This window comes from Natrix helvetica, assembly GCF_964273705.1.
Source record: "Natrix helvetica genome assembly, chromosome: 14".
NCBI classification, from domain to species: Eukaryota; Metazoa; Chordata; class Lepidosauria; order Squamata; family Natricidae; genus Natrix; species Natrix helvetica.
The window spans coordinates 5,480,079-5,498,976 of NC_138564.1; the positions used below are offsets into that span (position 1 = coordinate 5,480,079).

The window sequence follows — 18,898 nt, forward strand, 5'->3', positions numbered from 1 at the left end:
AGAGGAGAGAAGAAAGCAGAGGTGAGGAAAAGAGTAGGAGAGAGAGAAAGAGAGGAGAGAGGAGAGAGGAGAAAGGAGAGGAGGGAGAAGAAAGTAGCGAGGGAAAGAAGGAGGTAGGGAGGGAGAGAGAAGGAGAGGAGGTAGGGTTGTTGTAGAACTGGGTATAATATGGTGTATGGAAAGCAGAAGAGCGAAGAAGAGTTGTTGTTGGTCGATATTGAGAGGAACTGATATAATACTGGATAAGATATAATAGTGTTTGTTAAGATGTAAAGGTATACATGTGGATATTTATATGAAAAAAACACTTTTCATTAAAAAAAAACCCTGACATGGCCCTCAATGAAATTGAGTTTGACACCCCCTGATCTAGACTTTCTTTTTAAAACATTTTTTGGTAGGTAACCAACGGGTTTTGTTTAATATCAAGACTTAGAAGTTGGGCTCTTCTTAAACAATGGTTGCTAGTCATGCGGTCTTTTAGAGGTGGAACAGTTGGAGGACCTTCTACCCACAAAGTTGATGGTGGAACCCCAAAACTAGAAACTGAGGTCTTGGCCTTGAAATTCAAGTTCACAAATGCTCCAACATAGGAGACCCAGATAGATCATTTCCTAAGGAATATCTGCAGAAGTTCCTGGTCCCACCATGACAGCGCAAGGCCACCTCTGATACCTGTGCATCTATTGTCATGATAGCAGTAGCCCTTAGACTTATATACCGCTTCACAGTGCAGTTTACAGAGCATATTGCCACCAATAATCTGGGTCCTCATTTTACCAACCTCGGAAGGATGGAAGGCTGAGTCAATCTTGATGCAACATGATGCATGTTGAAATGAGTTGCAATGGAACCATGCTACTTCCTTCCATCTTTCTGTCCCTCTGGACTGTCCATTTTAAGCCATCTCAAAAAAAAAAAAACACAACCATGTAATTTCTCCTGCTGTTCTGTTTCTGTTTTGTTATCTTGGACGTCATCTTCATGAATGTGGCATTTTAAAGTCCTGATGTATGGCTGAAATTCGGTTGGGCTCGCATTCGGACTCCTTTTATGAAGTCGGGATTTTTTGCAAGAAAAGGCCACAGTTTCAGCCACAACTTGACCAAGCAGGAGGAGAACCTGTTGTGGCCCGCTAGCAGCCAGGGGAACTGGCAGCAGATTCGGACAGTGAGGAGGTTGGGGAGGAAGATAGGCCAGTCCTGGAGTTTGGGGAAGGCTATGAGGAGGACTCTGTGTTGGAGGCAGAGAGAGGGCCAGGGCCGTATGCCAGTTATCAGCTGCCTTCAGAGTCAGACATCAGTGGGGCAGAAGAACAGCTGGAGCCTGTTCCCAGTGTGCGCATGCACAGAGTTGCCAGATGAAGGGAACAGCTAAAGAACAAGGATCGACTTGGGAGTAAGGCCACAGGTGGATGATGAATGGCCCCTCCCAGAGGAAATAAAAGAGGAGCGAAAGGGGAGTGGAGTTTGCAGGAGACAATTAGTTCACTTAATTGGTTCGTGACTCTCTGAGACTCCTTGCCAAGTTCTGCAGAGATCGGCCTGGCAGCTCTCCAAGCCAGATAAGGTCTGTGACTGTAAATCCTCCCTGGAAAGATTTTGCTGGATGTGAATAAACAGAATTCACAGTCAATTATAAAAGGGTTTTTTGTCGGGACGAGGAGTTTGCTTCATGCTCTTGGGATGCCTCGGTCAGAACAGAATTGCAGTCAGTGGGAGATTGGATGAAGTTCCATGGGATGTCAGAGACCCCTGCTAGGATCTCAACCCTCCATCCACATGGCAGCCTTGGCTATTCCCACTCAACACTGGGTGGTACGACTCCTGCCTTTGGCAAGGGCCCTAATTAATCCGACTGGATCCAACCATCCGGCCAATGACACGAACCTTGGCACGGTCACATGTCCGCCTTGTATCATCTAAGCAAATGGGAATTCATCTCCACGTCTTGCTTGGCAAGGATCTTGGTGCCGATTGGCTGGGCTAAAAGAAGAAGACAATTTACAATTACGATTAACCGGAAAAAGCTGCCCGAACGGTTTCGCACTCAAATATTTGCCTTGAGCGCATGTTTCCTCCGCACAGATTGTTCTAATCCAGGGAGAGCCCCTTGCCAATATTTGCACAGTTCCTCAAATTTGTTTTATTCACAAAGATTCATTTTCCTCCTTTTCTGCTTTTTCTCCCTTCTTTCCCCCCGAAACCCAAATTTCACCTACTTGCTTTCTCTCCAAGTGGCTGGTTCATTTTATAGTCATTGATTTACTTTGCAGGGAAGATAAATTTATCTTCCACTTTGTGGAATTTTTCCCCCGTCGGGGGGAGGGGGGGGGGAGAAAATGTATTTGCGCCAGAAAAGCAGATTCTGCACTGCGTGCCTGGAATTCTACACACCCCAAGCTCGTAAACATGGAGGATGCCAATCACAAAGGCTAGGAATGTTTGGAGACTCGGGACAATTAATTATTATTATTATTATTATTATTATTATTATTATTATTATTATTATTATTATTATTATTATTATTATTATTATTATTATTATTATTATTGATGGCAGAAAAAGACGCCCATTGGTGGTTGGTTTATTTGTTTACTTATTATTTTTACATTTTTATTTTCCTTTTATTTATTTATTTTTATTTATTTTTTAATTAAAATTTTTAAATAAACTTTACAATTATCACCCCCCCCTTGCCCTTCCCTCTTCCCACCCTCCCTCCCCCCGACCTCCCAGAGCAAAATACAGGGTATAAACATTTAACAACCGTACGCTAACATAAGCTAACTAATTTTAACATGTTACTATTCTTGCGCTGTAACTCCCCCTTTATTAAACTAACTTTGAATAAATTGTAACATTCCTTATGCCTTCATTCATAAGCTAACTGAATTTTTTTAAATATATATATTTTTATTGTTTTTACATTTAAAACAATGCAATGCCGCGGAGTCGGGGTGATCGTATATTCACATTATGTACAGCTAGTTTCAACCATTAACAGTTATTCTACTTAATATATTGTCTGTCCTTCTGTTCGATCACAATATATACATTTGTTCCAGTCTTGTCATCTTAACTTATGCCAGTCATAAAATCTATTCCATACCTCAAAATATTCTGATTCCCCTTTATTTTTAAGTTCCAGAGTGAGCCTATCTGCTTCTGCACAGGCCAACACTTTTCTGATTATATCTAGCTCTGATGGTGTATTTTCTTTTTTCCAATGCTGTGCATAGCTTTTGCACACTGCAGTCAGTACATGTATAATTTGATAGAGTGTATCTTTTTTAAACCCCTCCGGTATTATGCCTAGGAGAAAAGTTTCTGGTTTAAACATAATTTTTTAGTCCGGTATTTGTTTTGAATATAGTCACTCCGTCTTTTCCAGTCCAGTTTATACTTCTCATCCGAGTGGTCCTTCAGATACGCAGACACAGGTTCGCATTGTTTTATTATTCAGAACATTTTAGCTCTCGGCTCCCTCTCTCATTTTCCAAACAGAAATTTTAAAAAAATGAAACCAATTCCTGTTGCTTTAAGTGATTGCCACTTTGAAAAAAAAAATTTCAAAGACAAGCTCCACATCAAAAACAACAACAACACAGTTCACCATGAATTTTATCCCAGAGAGGCAGGTATTAAGGTCTTTTAAGGACGGCTGGCTTAAAAGTGATAAAAGATCGATTAACTTTATATAGGGAAAACATGAAATAAACGTCCCACTCTGGCAAAAGTTCTATTTGGCCCGAGTGGCGATAAATTTTGGGTTAGATCTGTAGTTTATTTTCCCCACCCCCTTCTTTCTTGGCAGAATTAATCTGGCCTTGTTTGTTTCTCGTTTAATGGATTACGTTTATTCTAGAGTTTACCCAACCATTTTATCATCTAGTTTGCTAGGGTGGGTGGGTGGGGGGGAAGCAGGCATACAGTGGTGCCAACAAACGTTGGCATTTATAAACCAGTGGAATTCAACAACAAGATTAATAGGAGATTTGGGAACTGAAAAAAAAAAAGAGGGGAAAGGAGACTCAACGATTTCAGAACTGGGAGGTTCCAACTTCTGCTTTATAATAGTCTGTATTAACTCCAGTACCTGGGGAGGAAAGCTATGGCAAATCTAGACAGCATCCTAAAAAGCAGAGACATCACCCTGCCAACAAAAGTGTGTATAGTCAAGGCGATGGATTTCCCAGTTTGCAATTTATGGCTGTGAAGGTGGGATCATAAGGAAGGCTGAGCGCCAAAGAATGGAGGCCTTTGAACTCTGGTGCTGGAGAAGACTCCTGCATTGAGTCCCTTGGACTGCAAGGCCATCCAACCGGTCAGTCCTGGAGGAGATCAACCCTGGCTGCTCTTTAGAAGGCCAGATCCTGAAGAGGAAACTCAAAGACTTTGGCCACCTAATGAGAAGGAAGGACTCCCTGGGGAAGAGCCTCATGCTGGGAATGATGGAGGGCAAAAGAAGAAGGGGACGGCAGAGAAGGAGGTGGCTGGATGGAGTCACCGAAGCAGTTGGCTTGAGCTTGAATGGACTCCAGAGGATGGTAGAGGACGGGAAGGCCTGGAGGAACATTGTCCATGGGATTGCAATGGGTGGGACACAACTTTGCAACTAACAACAACAAATTAATTTCACTGGTTCTAATGTCTTCTGCAACAGGAATATTAGACGAAGCTGAAGGACCAAGAAGACCATCTCCTACCAAGGCTGCACCACATGTTAAATGATGCTAAGTTTTTGTGGCCCAAACTCAGTTGCATTCACCTACTTCACTTGTGGGGCCCTTGGTGCTCTCTGAGCTTGGTTCCTTTCTTGTAGACATTTCATCACCCAACTAGGTAACATCTTCAGGGCTTCAAGTAAACCTGCCTTCAGTGATGGAGTACCTACAACTCCAGGAGGCAAGCTATTCTATTGCTTAATTGTTCTTACTGTCAGGGAATTTCTTCTTAGTTCCAGGTTGGATCTCCCTCTGACAAATTTCCATCCATTTGTCCCATGCACATCTGTGCTACTCGTTCCCAACTCTAGGGGGCGGTGCTCATCTCCGTTTCAAAGCCGGAGAGCCAGTGCTTCCGAAGAGGTCTCTGTGGTCATGTGGCAGGTATGACTAAATGCCGAAGGTGCACGGAATGCCGTTACCTTCCCACCAAAGGTGGCCCCTATTTTTCTACTTGCATTTTTTACGTGCTTTCGAACTGCTAGGTTGGCAGAAGCTGGGACAAGGAACGGGAGCTCACTCCGTTATGCGGAGCTAGGGATTCAAACCGTTGAACTGCCGACCTTTCTGATCGACAAGCTCAACGTCTTAGCCACTGAGCTACTAGCCCTCAGGTACTTTGGAGAATAAATTCATCCCCTTTTACCTGTGACGGCCCTTCAAGTTTTGGAAGGCAGCTATCGTATCACCCCTAAACCTTCTCTTCATGCCTCCTTCCCATAGCCATTCGTCACACAATTATGATGATACCTAGTTGGGTAACACAACTTCTGCAAAAAACAACAACAACCAAGTTATCAAGAACACCCAGTTCAGTTCTGAGCTGCAAATATTCTGGTTAAACAAGACATGCATTTTCCCCCTGGATCTGAATTATTCTGCATATTAAGTCCTTGATAAAATAACTTGTAGGGATGCTGAGTTTGCAAGCTTAGCACATCAGCACTAATATAATTTAATTACTCGTTTATGTGATACATAAATTAATTTGGACATAAACTTTCTTCGGGATACCTCCACAAAGAGCAGACGTAATAAATAAATAATCCTAATCGCGCCTTTAGTGGATATTGACTTATTTACAGAGGCAGCCAATGGCCATATTTCAAGGCAGGGATTTCAACGGGGAGTCAAAAAACGAAGCATATGGAAGATTTTAGCATCTCGCCTTGGCGTTGGCCACAGAGCAAATCCCATGGAATGGCATTTCTTATTTTGGAAGACTAAATATATCGATGTTGGAAGATTTCGTGGCCATATGGCGTTCAGATTCATACCGGCATTGGCCCTGCTAGCTTCATGAGGAAGCGGCATGGGGGAGAAACTTGAATGGTTTCTCTCTTGTTTGTTTGGCAATGGTGCCCCCATCCCACGCGGCCTCGCCTTAAAAAAAAAACCTTTCCATCAGAATGGAGCTGGAAGGTCCCTTGGAGGTCTTCTAGTCCAACCCTCTGCTCGAGCAGGAGAACCTACACCAGTGATGGCTAACCGTTGTGTGCCGAAAGCATGCCCATGGCCAAAATGCAATGCGCGCGTGATTCCCCCCTGTGTGTGCCCCACTCCCCACACATGCATGGATGAACCCTGCCCATGTGCGTGCAAACCCCTGTGCATGCACATGCTCCTGCCATGCTCCCCCGCCGGCTGCACATGTGCGCTGCTCTCCCTTGCCTATTTGTGCTTCCAGGTTGGTGCAGGAGGCATGCGTGTGGCGCCCGCGTCCCTCATTTTGCCAAAACGGGGCGTGGGGGCACTCTCCGAAGCCCCAAAATGCAATGTGAGTGCCTCTCCCCCACATGCATTCCGCCACCTCCCCCAGTGCATGTGAGGCATAGACCAACTGGCCAGTGGGAGGCACTCACATGCAAGGTGGATCTGAGCTGGGGAAATGGTTGTCACGCCCCCAGGGTGGGCTCTGTGTGCCACCTGTAGCAGAGGTGCCATAGGTTCGCCGTCATGGACTTATACCATCTCAAACTGTCCAGTTTCTTCTTAAAAACCTCCAGTGACGGAGCACCCACCACTTCTGAAGGCAACTTCTGTTCCACAAGTTGATTATCCTCCACCGTTAGGAAGTTTCTCCTTAATTCCAGGTTGCTTCACTCCTTGGTTTCCACCCGTTGTTTCTTGTCCTGCCTTCTGGTGCCTTGGAAAAGAGGTTGACTCCCTTTCAAAGGAGTTTATCCCGTTTGCTCAAAGTGTTTGAAGAAATGCAGAACTCAACATGGACCAAAAATGGACTCAAAATGGACCCAAAAGGACCAAAGTCGAACAAGAGAATACGATGGGTTTACAGATAATTCCCTTGCCTTACAACAATTTCTCTAGCGACCATTGAAAGCTACAGCGGCGCTGAAAAAGGAGGACCTCAGCCAGTTCTCACACTTGCGGAATCCCCGTTATCATGTGATCAAAATTCAGACCCTTGGCAACTGTTTTATATTTATGACGGTTTCAGAGTCCCGGGGTCACGTGATCCCTTTTGCGACCTTTTGACGGGCAAAGTCAGTGGGGAAGTCAGTTTCACTTAACAACCATGCTACTTACTGCAGAGATTTACACTTAACGATGGTGGCGAGAAAAGGTTGTAAAATGGGGCAAAACCCGCTTAACGAATGTCTCGCTTAGCAACCGAAAGGTTGGGCACAATTGTGGTCGAGGATCACCTCTGTATAGGTAAAGGTAAAGTTTCCCCTCGCACCTATGTGCTAGTCGTTCCCGACTCTAGGGTGCGGTGCTCATCTCCGTTTCAAAGCCGAAGAGCCAGCGCTGTCTGACGACGTCTCCGTGGTCATGTGGCCTGCATGACTCAATGCCAAAAGCGCACGGAACGCTGTTCCGTTCCCATCAAAGGTGGCTCCTATTCTTCTACTTGCATTCTTTACATGCTTTCGAACTGCTAGGTTGGCAGAAGCTGAGACAAGTCATGGGAGCTCACTCCGTTACGCAGCGCTAGGGATTCGAACCGCCGAACTGCCGACCTTTCTGATCGACAAGCTCAGCGTCTTAGCCACTGAGCCACCACGTCCCTTTCCCCTCTATATAGTTCCCTCTTATTTCTCCTGCCACCCAATCTTTCATACCGAATCATACATTCTGGAGAAGCCCTTCCCAAATACCGTCCTTGTAACTCCAAGCGGGGCAATTAAACAAATGTTGAATTTCCTCCATCTTTGCTGCCTGATATTTCACCTTGTATTACGGCAATCGTTCTGCCTTTCTGATGCAACCCTTGATTTGCAGCGGGCTTGCTAGGCAAAGCTATTTTCCATCTGAAGGAGAAATTAGATATTTTTCCGGAGTCAAAACCTTGAATGAACAGTCAGTCAGGAAAGCATCAAGGAAGGTTAAACAAAGCGGAAACAAAGACCTTGATTTTGTGATGGTACAAAGTCTGGAGGCCACCCAATGAATTCCTGTTGGGCATTGCAAACCAGCCAAATGCATATTTATGTATTGATATGCAACCAGCTAGCAAGTCGATATTCCTGGGAGTGTTTTGGTCACCTGCATTTTTGAGAAACTGCTCCAGCTAATTACGGAGAATAATAACCAAGCTTCCCTCCCCCTAGAGAAATAACATGTTGCATAAATGCTCTCCTATTTCATCATTAATTAACAGTGACTTCAAGCAAAATTTGCTTTGCTTTCAAACTCCGCTCTCCCCCACAACGGGACCGTATAAATCGGGCTGCAAATGGGCAGAATAAGGCAGCTTTGTAGGTTTTCGATTCAGTAGAAGCGCGCATTCATCTGTAAGATCAGTGCTACAATTGTGCAAGGGCTTGGAATTTGATCCTAAAAATGGTGCGTTGAAGTGCGTGGAAGTGCAAATGTAGAGCCAGTTTGGTGTAGTGGTTCTAGTCCTCCCTGAGGCACGAAAGACAGCTGGGTGACTTTGGGACAATCACCAGGTGACAGTGAATTCTAGTCCTCCCTGAGGCACGAAAAACAGCTGGGTGACTTTGGGACAATCACCAGGTGACAGTGAGTTCTAGTCCTCCCTGAGGCACGAAAGACAGCTGGGTGACTTTGGGACAATCACCAGGTGGCAGTGAGTTCTAGTCCTGCCTGAGGCACGAAAGACAACTAGGTGACTTTGGGACAATCACCAGGTGACAGTGAGTTCTAGTCCTCCCTGAGGCACGAAAGACAGCTGGGTGACTTTGGGACAATCACCAGGTGACAGTGAGTTCTAGTCCTCCCTGAGGCATGAAAGACAGCTGGGTGATTTGGGGACAATCACCAGGTGACAGTGAGTTCTAGTCCTGCCTGAGGCACGAAAGACAGCTGGGTGATTTGGGGACAATCACCAGGTGACAGTGAGTTCTAGTCCTGCCTGAGGCACGAAAGACAGCTGGGTGATTTGGGGACAATCACCAGGTGACAGTGAGTTCTAGTCCTGCCTGAGGCACGAAAGACAGCTGGGTGATTTGGGGACAATCACCAGGTGACAGTGAGTTCTAGTCCTGCCTGAGGCACGAAAGACAACTGGGTGACTTTGGGACAATCACCAGGTGACAGTGAGTTCTAGTTCTGCCTGAGGCACGAAAGACAACTAGGTGATTTGGGGACAATCACCAGGTGACAGTGAGTTCTAGTCCTGCCTGAGGCACGAAAGACAGCTGGGTGATTTGGGGACAATCACCAGGTGACAGTGAGTTCTAGTCCTGCCTGAGGCACGAAAGACAACTGGATGACTTTGGGACAATCACCAGGTGACAGTGAGTTCTAGTCCTGCCTGAGGCACGAAAGACAACTGGATGACTTTGGGACAATCACCAGGTGACAGTGAGTTCTAGTCCTGCCTGAGGCACGAAAGACAACTGGGTGATTTCGGGACAATCACCAGGTGGCAGTGAGTTCTAGTCCTCCCTGAGGCACGAAAGACAGCTGGGTGATTTGGGGACAATCACCAGGTGACAGTGAGTTCTAGTCCTGCCTGGGGCACGAAAGACAGCTGGGTGATTTAGGGCCAATGATCAGGAGATGGTGAGTTCTAATCCCACTTTAGGCGTGAAACACATCCCCACCATTTTTCCCCGTCTTCCAAAGACGTTTCCAACCCAAAAATGAAAACACAACCTTGTCATTCTCATTAAATAAACGAGAGCCAGACGTTCACGTACAGATCTGGAAGATCTGAAGGACCAACTGGGGACAGATCCTCCGGGAATTAAATCTACCCATGTGGTCGCTCGGAGTCAACCTTGACTTCATGGTGCCCAACCCATCGATTCGCAAACCTCTCGTGAGAACAATCCATGATGGTCTAATTCACAAATAGGGAACAGTTAAAATTAAAACAAAGAGCCCAAACAAAACCTGTAGGGATTCTAGAAAATGTCTTCATCTCATTCAAAAACAAACGTTTATTTTCCTGTTGTTGTCATAACTGTGAACTCTTGATCGCTAACAGATGGTTGAGTTGTTCGCCTGTCAAATGGATTGGCTCTTGCTTAATTCCTTGGGTTAGTTCTTGGTTTTCGGTTTTTTTGTTTTAATCTCCGGAGAAGGTTTTAATTTTTTAAAAAAAACATTTCATGTGTCAGCTGGATGTATCTTTTTTCGCCCTCTCTTTAAAATAACTGGTTAGGAGACAGTAAAGAATCATTAAATATGATTCTCGTTCTTTCTTTCTTTTTGCACAGCTAACCATCGGTCACAAGGTGGCATTGTCTTCTATCAGTTACGTAGGATGCTCCATTTCCATTTTCTGCTTGACAATCACGCTGGTCACGTTTGCAATTCTGTCGTGAGTAATTTTAACTTTTTTCTTCCCGCTGAGCCAATATCAGTCTGGAAATACAGATAGTCGGTGGGAGAAAAAAACTCCACAACTTCATTTTCGGGCCACTGGACTGAATGCTTTCAGGCGCTGAGCGTTTCATAAAAAAAAGGTTATTAATTCCTTAAACCTCCTTAATTAGATGCCGCCCGCATATTAGTAACACTGAGTTGAGTTTGGTGTAAATTACTTTTAATTTCTTGGAAGTGGGAAGCTTTTAAACATCGCAGGTCATTTCCTTGTCGTTTATTCTCAGGCTGTTTACAGAAGCTTGGCATTCCACGTAGTGGGTCCTCACAAAAGCCTGAGAACTGCAGGTCCCAACCTTGCAGCAAAATTGAGAGACTCGGGACTTGTAGTCCTAAAGCATGGGTCCTCAAACTACAGCCCGTGGGCTGCATGCGTGCCACCAAAGCCATTAATCTGGCCCATGCAGGACCACAATGTTCTCCCCTCCCCCACATCACTCTGCCCACCCTTTGGCCAAGCGCAGGACTTACCTTCACAAGCCCTGCCGGCTGGAACTGAAAGAATAATAATTTGCAGATGTTTGGGGATTATAATGACTGGAAGATCCATCAAGGTGCCTCAACCTGGCTAGGCTAACGGGCAATTCCAGAGCTGCGGTCTCAATTCGTTGAGAGGCCCCCAGGTTGAAGAAAGAGGCATCAGCTCTTTGTGGGACTCTCCAGGAGGCACGTTGACTTGATCGATTGGGCTTCAATCCACAAGAATTGCTCGGCAACCTCAATGGAGAACCTGTTTCACACGAGGTCCTAGCAAACCCTACGATTGTGTGAAATGTGTCGAGGTTTAGCTGGGAGGCAATTTGTCTACATTTCTGAAGTCTGTTTGGCGGGCTGAACAAATCAGATGCTTCTAAACCAATCCAGGTTAGGATCCTTCTGGGGTGCAGAAACATCTCCTTATGCTTCGATTCAGAAATCTGAATGGAAGTGTAAGGATTGCCCCTCCTTCTAGCTTAAGAAAGTGAAGATTCTTGAAAGGAAGGAAGCTTTTATTAAGCAGAAGTGAAAGCAACAGGGGCAAAGCAACGTCTGAATCTCCTTAGGCAAGGCAAGTAGAATTAAAGCGGCAGAGACCTTTCCCATTAGTCAGGGTGCAGATTTTTAGCCAATACACAAGTGTGAAGATGTTTCCTTTACCAGCTGCTTTGAGAACCGGATAAGCATACATTCCCATGGCCATCTTCTGTTAGACATTAAAGTGACCTAGTTACCTGCGGGATCGCATCCTACCACATACATCCCTGCGACCAATCCGCTCTCACAGGGAGGGACTCCTCCGGGTGCCGTCCACCAAGCAATGCCAACGGGCGGCGCCTAGGAGTAGAGCCTTCTCTGTGATGGGCCCAACCCTCTGGAATGACCTCCCCCCCGATATCAGAACTACTACCGACCTCCGCTCCTTCCGACAAAAACTTAAGACTCACCTGTTCCAATTAGCTGGCCTGGCCCATTTATAGTCCCATTTATACCTCCTGGCAAATATTTTACCCTGGGATAGTTTTTAGGGGTGTTTCTTAATGTATTTTTAAATTTAAAAATTTTTAAATCTAACTTTAACTATTGTACAGTAAACTATTGCTACCTCCTCCAGCCACATCTATATTTATTTTATATTTATATTATGTATATTTACTGTTTTTAATATGACTGTACACCGCCCCGAGTCCCTTCTGGGAGAGGGGCGGTCTAGAAATCAAATAAAAGTTAAAGTTAAAAGTTAAAAGACCCATCCCACATGGCCATCAGAAACATTCCCCCAAAAGGTGAGGGCATATCAAGGCATTTCGGGACCAGGAAACCAGTTGTAAAATATCAGTTGTTACAGGCACTGCTAATAAATGGACTCCAAAGCCCTCTCCTGCCAATTGAATGGCAGTATCACTTTTAGGGATCTGAAAGGAAGCCCATCCTCTTGAGCATTTCATCCAAACCAGAGGTGGCATTCTGTCGATTCGCCCCAGTTTGGCCAAACCGGTAGAGGAACTGGTGGGAGGCTCCTCCCACCCACCCAGATGTCATCACAGATAGTCTGTGCATGCACAGAAGCATCAAATGATAGCAAAGCAAGCCCATGGGCACGTGCGCTTCCAGTGCCGATCCGGTAGCAAAGGTAAGAGGATTTCATGCTTGATCCAAACCCAATGCCATCGATCTTGTCAATGGTGTTGGATCCGTGGATCAGACCGGATTCCTTTATTCAAATGACTTGGGGCCCTTTCCAAGGTAGATTTTGCTCAATTCACCCAAACCTCTCAAATAACAAGGCTTACGGTTATCCTCAGCTGGACGGTTTTGTGAGAACTATTTGCTCAGCCTTCCAGAATGCCAATTTAACTCTGCTTTGGGGAGGCTAATAATAATAATAATAATAATACGTTTTTCTTATTTCCATATATATAGCGAAATCACTTCAAGGTAGAGAATGCGACAATGAGATATTTACAAAGTGCTAGAATTCGACGGGATATGCAAATGGCCTTCTCGTTCGATCCGGCTCGCTTAATTTGAGACTCGTTTGCCTCGTCCAGCGAGTTGCTCATGCTTGCGCATCTTTAAGGAGATCGGACCCAAACATATTAACATGAAACCACTTGAGCTGATTCTCAAAAGAGAGATGCACTGATTGAAAGCCCAGACGGTGGGGGTGGGGGGTACCAATAAAGGAGAATAATTGTAGCACAGGGTTGAAATGAGGGGTCCTTGGCGCTCTCTAAGCTCTCGGAAAGCACCAGAACCCCTCAGATTAGGGTGAACCCCCCCCCCCAAAAATGAATGGGGAAATATTCATATTTCCTCTCCTCCCTCCCTTCGTTGGGGGGCAACTGCAAATTCTAGGCATTTATTCTACTACCCTTATGTGGAACACAACACCCTCTCGGCATTGTGTTTTGCTTTTAATTAATGTTATTAAATCCAGAGGCACTTCGGGGAGAGGAGGGGAGAGAGAGAGAGAGAGACACCCGTTTCCCCCTCCCCCACAATTTTGCTGAACACCAGGAATGTTGCGTGAGCCTGCAGGGAGCCTGTGTCTATCAAAAGACTTTAAAAAGCAGCAAAGTCTAGTTAATATTGCAATCATTGCAATGGAGCCAAGCAGGGTTGGCCTCAGGAAAATATTACCCCAATTAAAACCTAATTTTGTAACCTTGCCTTCCTAACTGGAGGGCTAAGCCAATTCAGAGGTGAGGGAGAGAGAGAGGGAGAGAGAGGGAGAGAGAGGGAGAGAGAGAGAGAGAGAGAGAGAGAGAGAGAGAGAGAGAGAGAGAGAGAGAGAGAGAGATGTCATGGCTTCTGATCAGGGGTGGGATTCTACTGATTTGGAACGGTTTGGCAAACTGGTAGCTCCGACTATCAGCTAGCCCCACCCACCTGCACCTGTGCTATGCTCTCTGACATTCCTTTTCTGAAGCCCAGCTGATAGGCGCGGTAGAATGGATTGCTGCGCCTCAGAAGAGAGAGAGAGAAAGAGAGAGAGATAGACAAAGAGAAACAGAGAGACAGAGACAGAAAGAGAGGGAGGGAGGGAGGGAAAGAGAGACAAGACAGAGAGGAGAGAGAGAAGAGAGAAAGAAAGAAAAAAGAAAGAGAGAGAGAGAAAGAAAGAGAAAGAGAGAGAGAGAAAGAGAAAGAAAGAGAGAAAGAGATATAGGAGAGAAAAAGAGAGAGAAAGAGAGAAAAAAGAAAGAAAGAAAGAGAAATAGAGAGAGACAGAGAGAAAGAAAGAAAAAGAAAGAGGGAAAGATACAGAGAGAGAAAGAAAGAAAAAAGAAAGAGAAAGAGAGAAAAAGAGAGAAAGAAAGAAAAAAGAAAGAGAAATAGAGAGTGAGAAAGAAAGAAAAAGAAAGAGAGAAAGAGACAGAGAGAGAAAGAAAGAAAAAAGAAAGAAAGAGAAAGAGAGAGAATGAGAGAGACCGAGAGAGAAGGAAAGAAAGAGAAAGAGAGAGAGACACAGAGAGAAAGAGACAGAGAGACAGAGAGGAAAAGAGAAAGTGAGAAAGAAAGAAAGAAAGAAAGAAAGAAAGAAAGAAAGAAAGAAAGAAAGAAAGAAAGAAAGAAAAAAGAGAGAAAGAGACACAGAGAGAAAGAAAGATAAAGAGTGAGAAAGAAAGAAAAAGGAAGAAAAAGGAAGAGAGAGAAAGACAGAAAGAGACAGAGAGGGAGAAAGAGAAAGAGACAGAGACAGAGAGAGAAAGAGAGAAAGAAAGAGAAAGTGAGAAAGAAAAAAGAAAGAAAAAAGAAAGAAAGAGAGAGAGATAAGGAAAGAAAGAGAAAGAGACAGAGACAGAGAGACAGAGGGAGAAAGAGAGAAAGAAAGAGACAGAGAGAAAGAGAAAGAGAGAATGAGAGAGAGCGAGAGAGAAGGAAAGAAAGAGAGAGAGAGAGGGAGAGATTTCTCAAGCTCCTTGGGACAGAGAACAATTGCTGCAAAACTGAATTTCCTGAAATGGATCACTAGACTCTTAAAACAACTGAAAAAAAGTGATCCAGTCCAAAGAAAAGGCAATCAAAAGAGCAACATGGAAACAAAAGCAAATAAAACACCCCCAGCAGCAAAGCACATTAAAGTTTAGTTTGTGCGCATTGTTTAATGGACTGCCAAATTGGCCACACCCACCCAGTCACATGACCGCCACAGCAGTAATGCGGAAAGTGATTTATCTGCGTGTGCTCAGAGAACCAGTTGTTAAACGGGCAGGATGCCACCCCTGCTTCTGATGTAGAAGTGATGAGCCCTTCAAATATGTAGAATGGAACTCATCTTGGTGGCCCTCGTAAGTGGAGGCCAACCGATTCTCCGTTCTTTCTGTAGACCAGAGTTTCTCCACCGTGGCAACTTTAAGATGGGTGGACTTCAACTCCCAAGTACTTGACTGAAATATTTTAATTTTCAAAGCACTTCCAGAAGTCCCCGACCCAATATTTTAATTTTCAGAGTACTAATAGATGTGCCTCTTTTCCCCCACAGCTCTGCCAGTACCATCCGCAACCAGCGTTATCACATCCATGCCAATCTTTCCTTTGCTGTCTTGGTGGCTCAGATCTTGCTCCTTACCAGCTTCCAGTTCGACCCCGGGACGGTGAGTGAAATGGATATGCTTCTGACTTGGGCATCGATGGCAGAGAATAACAGAATATTGGAAGGGACATAAATGGTCTTCTAGTCTAACCGCCTGCTCGAGTAAGGTAAAGGTAAAGGTTCCCCTTGCACGTATGTTGTAGTCATTCCTGACTCTAGAGGGCAGTGCCCATCTCCATTTCAAAGCTGAAGAGCCAGCGCTGTCCAAAGACGTCTCCGTGGTCATGTGGCCGGCATGACTCAATGCTGAAGGTGCACGGAAAGCTATTCTCTTCCCACCAAAGGTGGTTCCTATTTTTTCTCCTTGCATTTTTTACGTGCTTCTGAACTGCTAGGTTGTCAGAAGCTGGGACAAGTCATGGGAGCTCACTCCGTTGCACAGCGCTAGGGATTCGAACCGCCAAACTGCCGACCTTTCTGATCGACAAGCTCAGCGTCTTAGCCACTGAGTCACCCTTCCTGCTCAAGTAGGAGACCCATTCCAGAAAAGTGGCTCTTTTTAAAAACCTCCAGTGACGGAGCGCCTACAATTTATCATAATTCATGTCAATTATAGAACATAGAATAACAGAGTCGGAGGCAGTGGTGGGTTTCGACATTTTTAAGAACCTCTTCTGTAGGTGTTGCCTGCTTTGTGGGAGTGGCTTGCTGGCCATGTGACTGGGTGGGAGTGGCTTGCCAGCCATGTGACTGGGTAGGTGTGGCCAACTTGTAAAATGTGGTGAAACTCACTTAACAACGCTCTTGCTTAGCAACCAAAATGTTGGCTCAGAAACTCTGGCATTTGAAGCACGCAAATCTTAAAGCTGTCAAGTTACAAGACCCTTGCACCCCTAACCCTTTAGAAAAAAAAAACCCAGGGGTGTTCAAAGTTGACAGCTTTAAGACTTGTGGACTTCAACTCCCAGAATTCCTCCTCTCGCTCTTCATCTTGATGATGTGCAGATGGGCGGGGGGGGGGGGAGCTGGAACTGGTTCTAAACGGCACAGTAGATTTGTGGAACCTCTTCTATAGAAGAGGTTAGAACTGGCAGGAACCCACCCCTGGTTGGAAGAGAGGACTTCTAGGCCAACCCCCTCCTCGAGCAGAAGACCCTATATCAGGGGTGTCAAACACAAGGCCCGCAGGACAGATGCAGCCTGCAATGTGGTCAGATCAAGCCCGCGTGGCCATCTTGGAAAATGCAAGTGGCCAGATCGCGTCGCTTCGGCCCAGTCTAACCAGTGTGAAGAGGAAACATACCAGCAGTTTGGGGAGTGGCATCTATCTGGCCATGACCACCCATTAGGCCACACCCAGTGAGTGGCATCAAGCTTGCCATGCCCAAACAGCCAGCCATGCCCAGTGAGTGGTGTCAATCTGGCCATGCCCACCCAGTTGGCCACGCCTGCCTGGCCCTCTGAGTCAACCAAAGCCCTCAATGAATTGAGTTTGACACCCCCACCCTCTACCATTCCAGGCAAAGGGTTGCCCAATCTCTTCTTAAAAACCTTCAGTGATGGAGCACCCACAACTTCTGGTGGCAAGACTTTCCACCGGCTAATTGTCCTCCCTGTAGGGAGGAAATTCCCTTTTTAGTTCTAGGTGGCTTCTCTCCTTGACTGGTTTCCATCCGTTGCATCTTGTCCTGCCTTCTGGTGCTTTGGAGAATAATTTGAGCTCCTCTTCTTTGTGGCAGTCCCTTAAATACTGGACGACTGCTATCATGTCACCCCTGGTCCTCCTTTCCTCTACACTGGCCATACCCAATTCCTGCAATTGTTCTTCACACCTTTTAGTCTCCAGTCCCTTAAAGGAGACTAAAGTCTTGTTTGGTAACGGAAATGTTGAACTCGATTGGGGTCGTAAGTCAAGGAATACCCACCTAATCCAGCTCTGGTGCTTCTCCCCCCCCGCCCTACACCATTTCTGACAGGTGGCAGTCCAGTCTCTTCTTGAAAGCCTCCAGGGGTGAAGCTCTCACAACTTCCGAAGGCAACTTCTGTTCCATGGGTTGATTGTTCTCACTGTCAGAAAATTCCTCCTTATTTCCAGGTTGAATCTCTCCTTGATCTGTTTCCATCCATTGTTCCTTGTCCGGCCTTTGGGTGCTTTGGAAAATAGCTTGACCCCTTCTTTGTAGCAGTTCCTCATATATTGGAAGAATGCTATCCTGGTCCTTCTCTTCACAGAAGAACAGCACATGGCTCAGCTGAGAAATGTCTTAAGGCCTATCCAAATATTTATCTCTTCCACCCAATTTTGCCTCAACACAACATTCCGGCGTGACAATGTACACTGCCACCCAATTCTGCACTCCTTACTCCTTTGAAAGGAAGGCCCTGGCCTTTTGAAGCAGACCCCTCTTTATTTTTAGACAATTTGTCACCACGTTGTTATAAATGGCGGCCGCCGTGGTGACAGGCATATAATGCCGGTGGCATTTAAATAAGGAGGTTATTCATTGCACATTTGTTCGACAGGCATCGGTACATGCTAAACGTGACAAAATGTTTGTGTTTTCCCTTTGATTTGCACCGAAAAATAAAGGCAGGGATTAATCACAGCACAGCGGTCGCTGTTTAACTCGATAATTAATACTATTAATAACCGTAACGATAATCATGTGGTTTCATCAGAAATTCTCCTGGCATTTGGTCAAATGTGGACTCCCTGTATTTCCCTGGGAGGGAAAAAACGGCACAGCCAAGAAGCAATAAAACATGAAGAAGAAATTATATTTGGGATGTATGTATGTATGTATGTATGTATGTATGTATGTATGGATGGATGGATGGATGGATGGATGTATTTGTGTTACAACCCCTGGTATGCCCCAATATAGGAGGGAACTCACTACTCCCCCTTTCTGTCTATCGGCTCACTACAGGAGACCATCCAGACCATCCATATTTGGGCATACCAGGGGTTGTAACACAAATACATACCTATTTCCCTGGCTCAGCTGATAAGGAGGAGAGCCTGTGGCTTAGTGGCTAATACATCTGCCTAATATGTAATACAGCCCAGGTTCGAATCCCAGTAAGGGTATGGCTAGCTGATGAGAGCTAAATAGCTTGAAATAGATCTATACTAGTCTCTCTTTATTTATTTATCAGCACAAATACAACATATATCTATCTATATCTATATCTATATCTATATCTATATCTATATCTATATCTATATCTATATCTATATCTATATCTATATCTCTATATCTATATCTATATCTATATCTATATCTATATCTATATCTATATCTATCTATCTATATCTATCTATCTATATCTATCT

At 45.1% G+C, this 18,898-nt stretch overlaps 1 protein-coding gene across 2 annotated transcripts in view; it reads left to right on the forward strand.

Annotated features, from left to right (window-relative positions):
- ADGRD1 (adhesion G protein-coupled receptor D1) overlaps positions 1-18,898 on the forward strand; it is a 158,862-nt gene that overhangs the window by 89,490 nt on the left and 50,474 nt on the right. For both annotated transcript variants that reach the window (XM_081966884.1, XM_081966885.1), the window contains 2 exons: positions 10,379-10,482; positions 15,511-15,622. In XM_081966884.1, the coding sequence (XP_081823010.1) occupies positions 10,379-10,482; positions 15,511-15,622 (216 nt within the window). The remainder of the gene's footprint in view (positions 1-10,378; positions 10,483-15,510; positions 15,623-18,898) is intronic.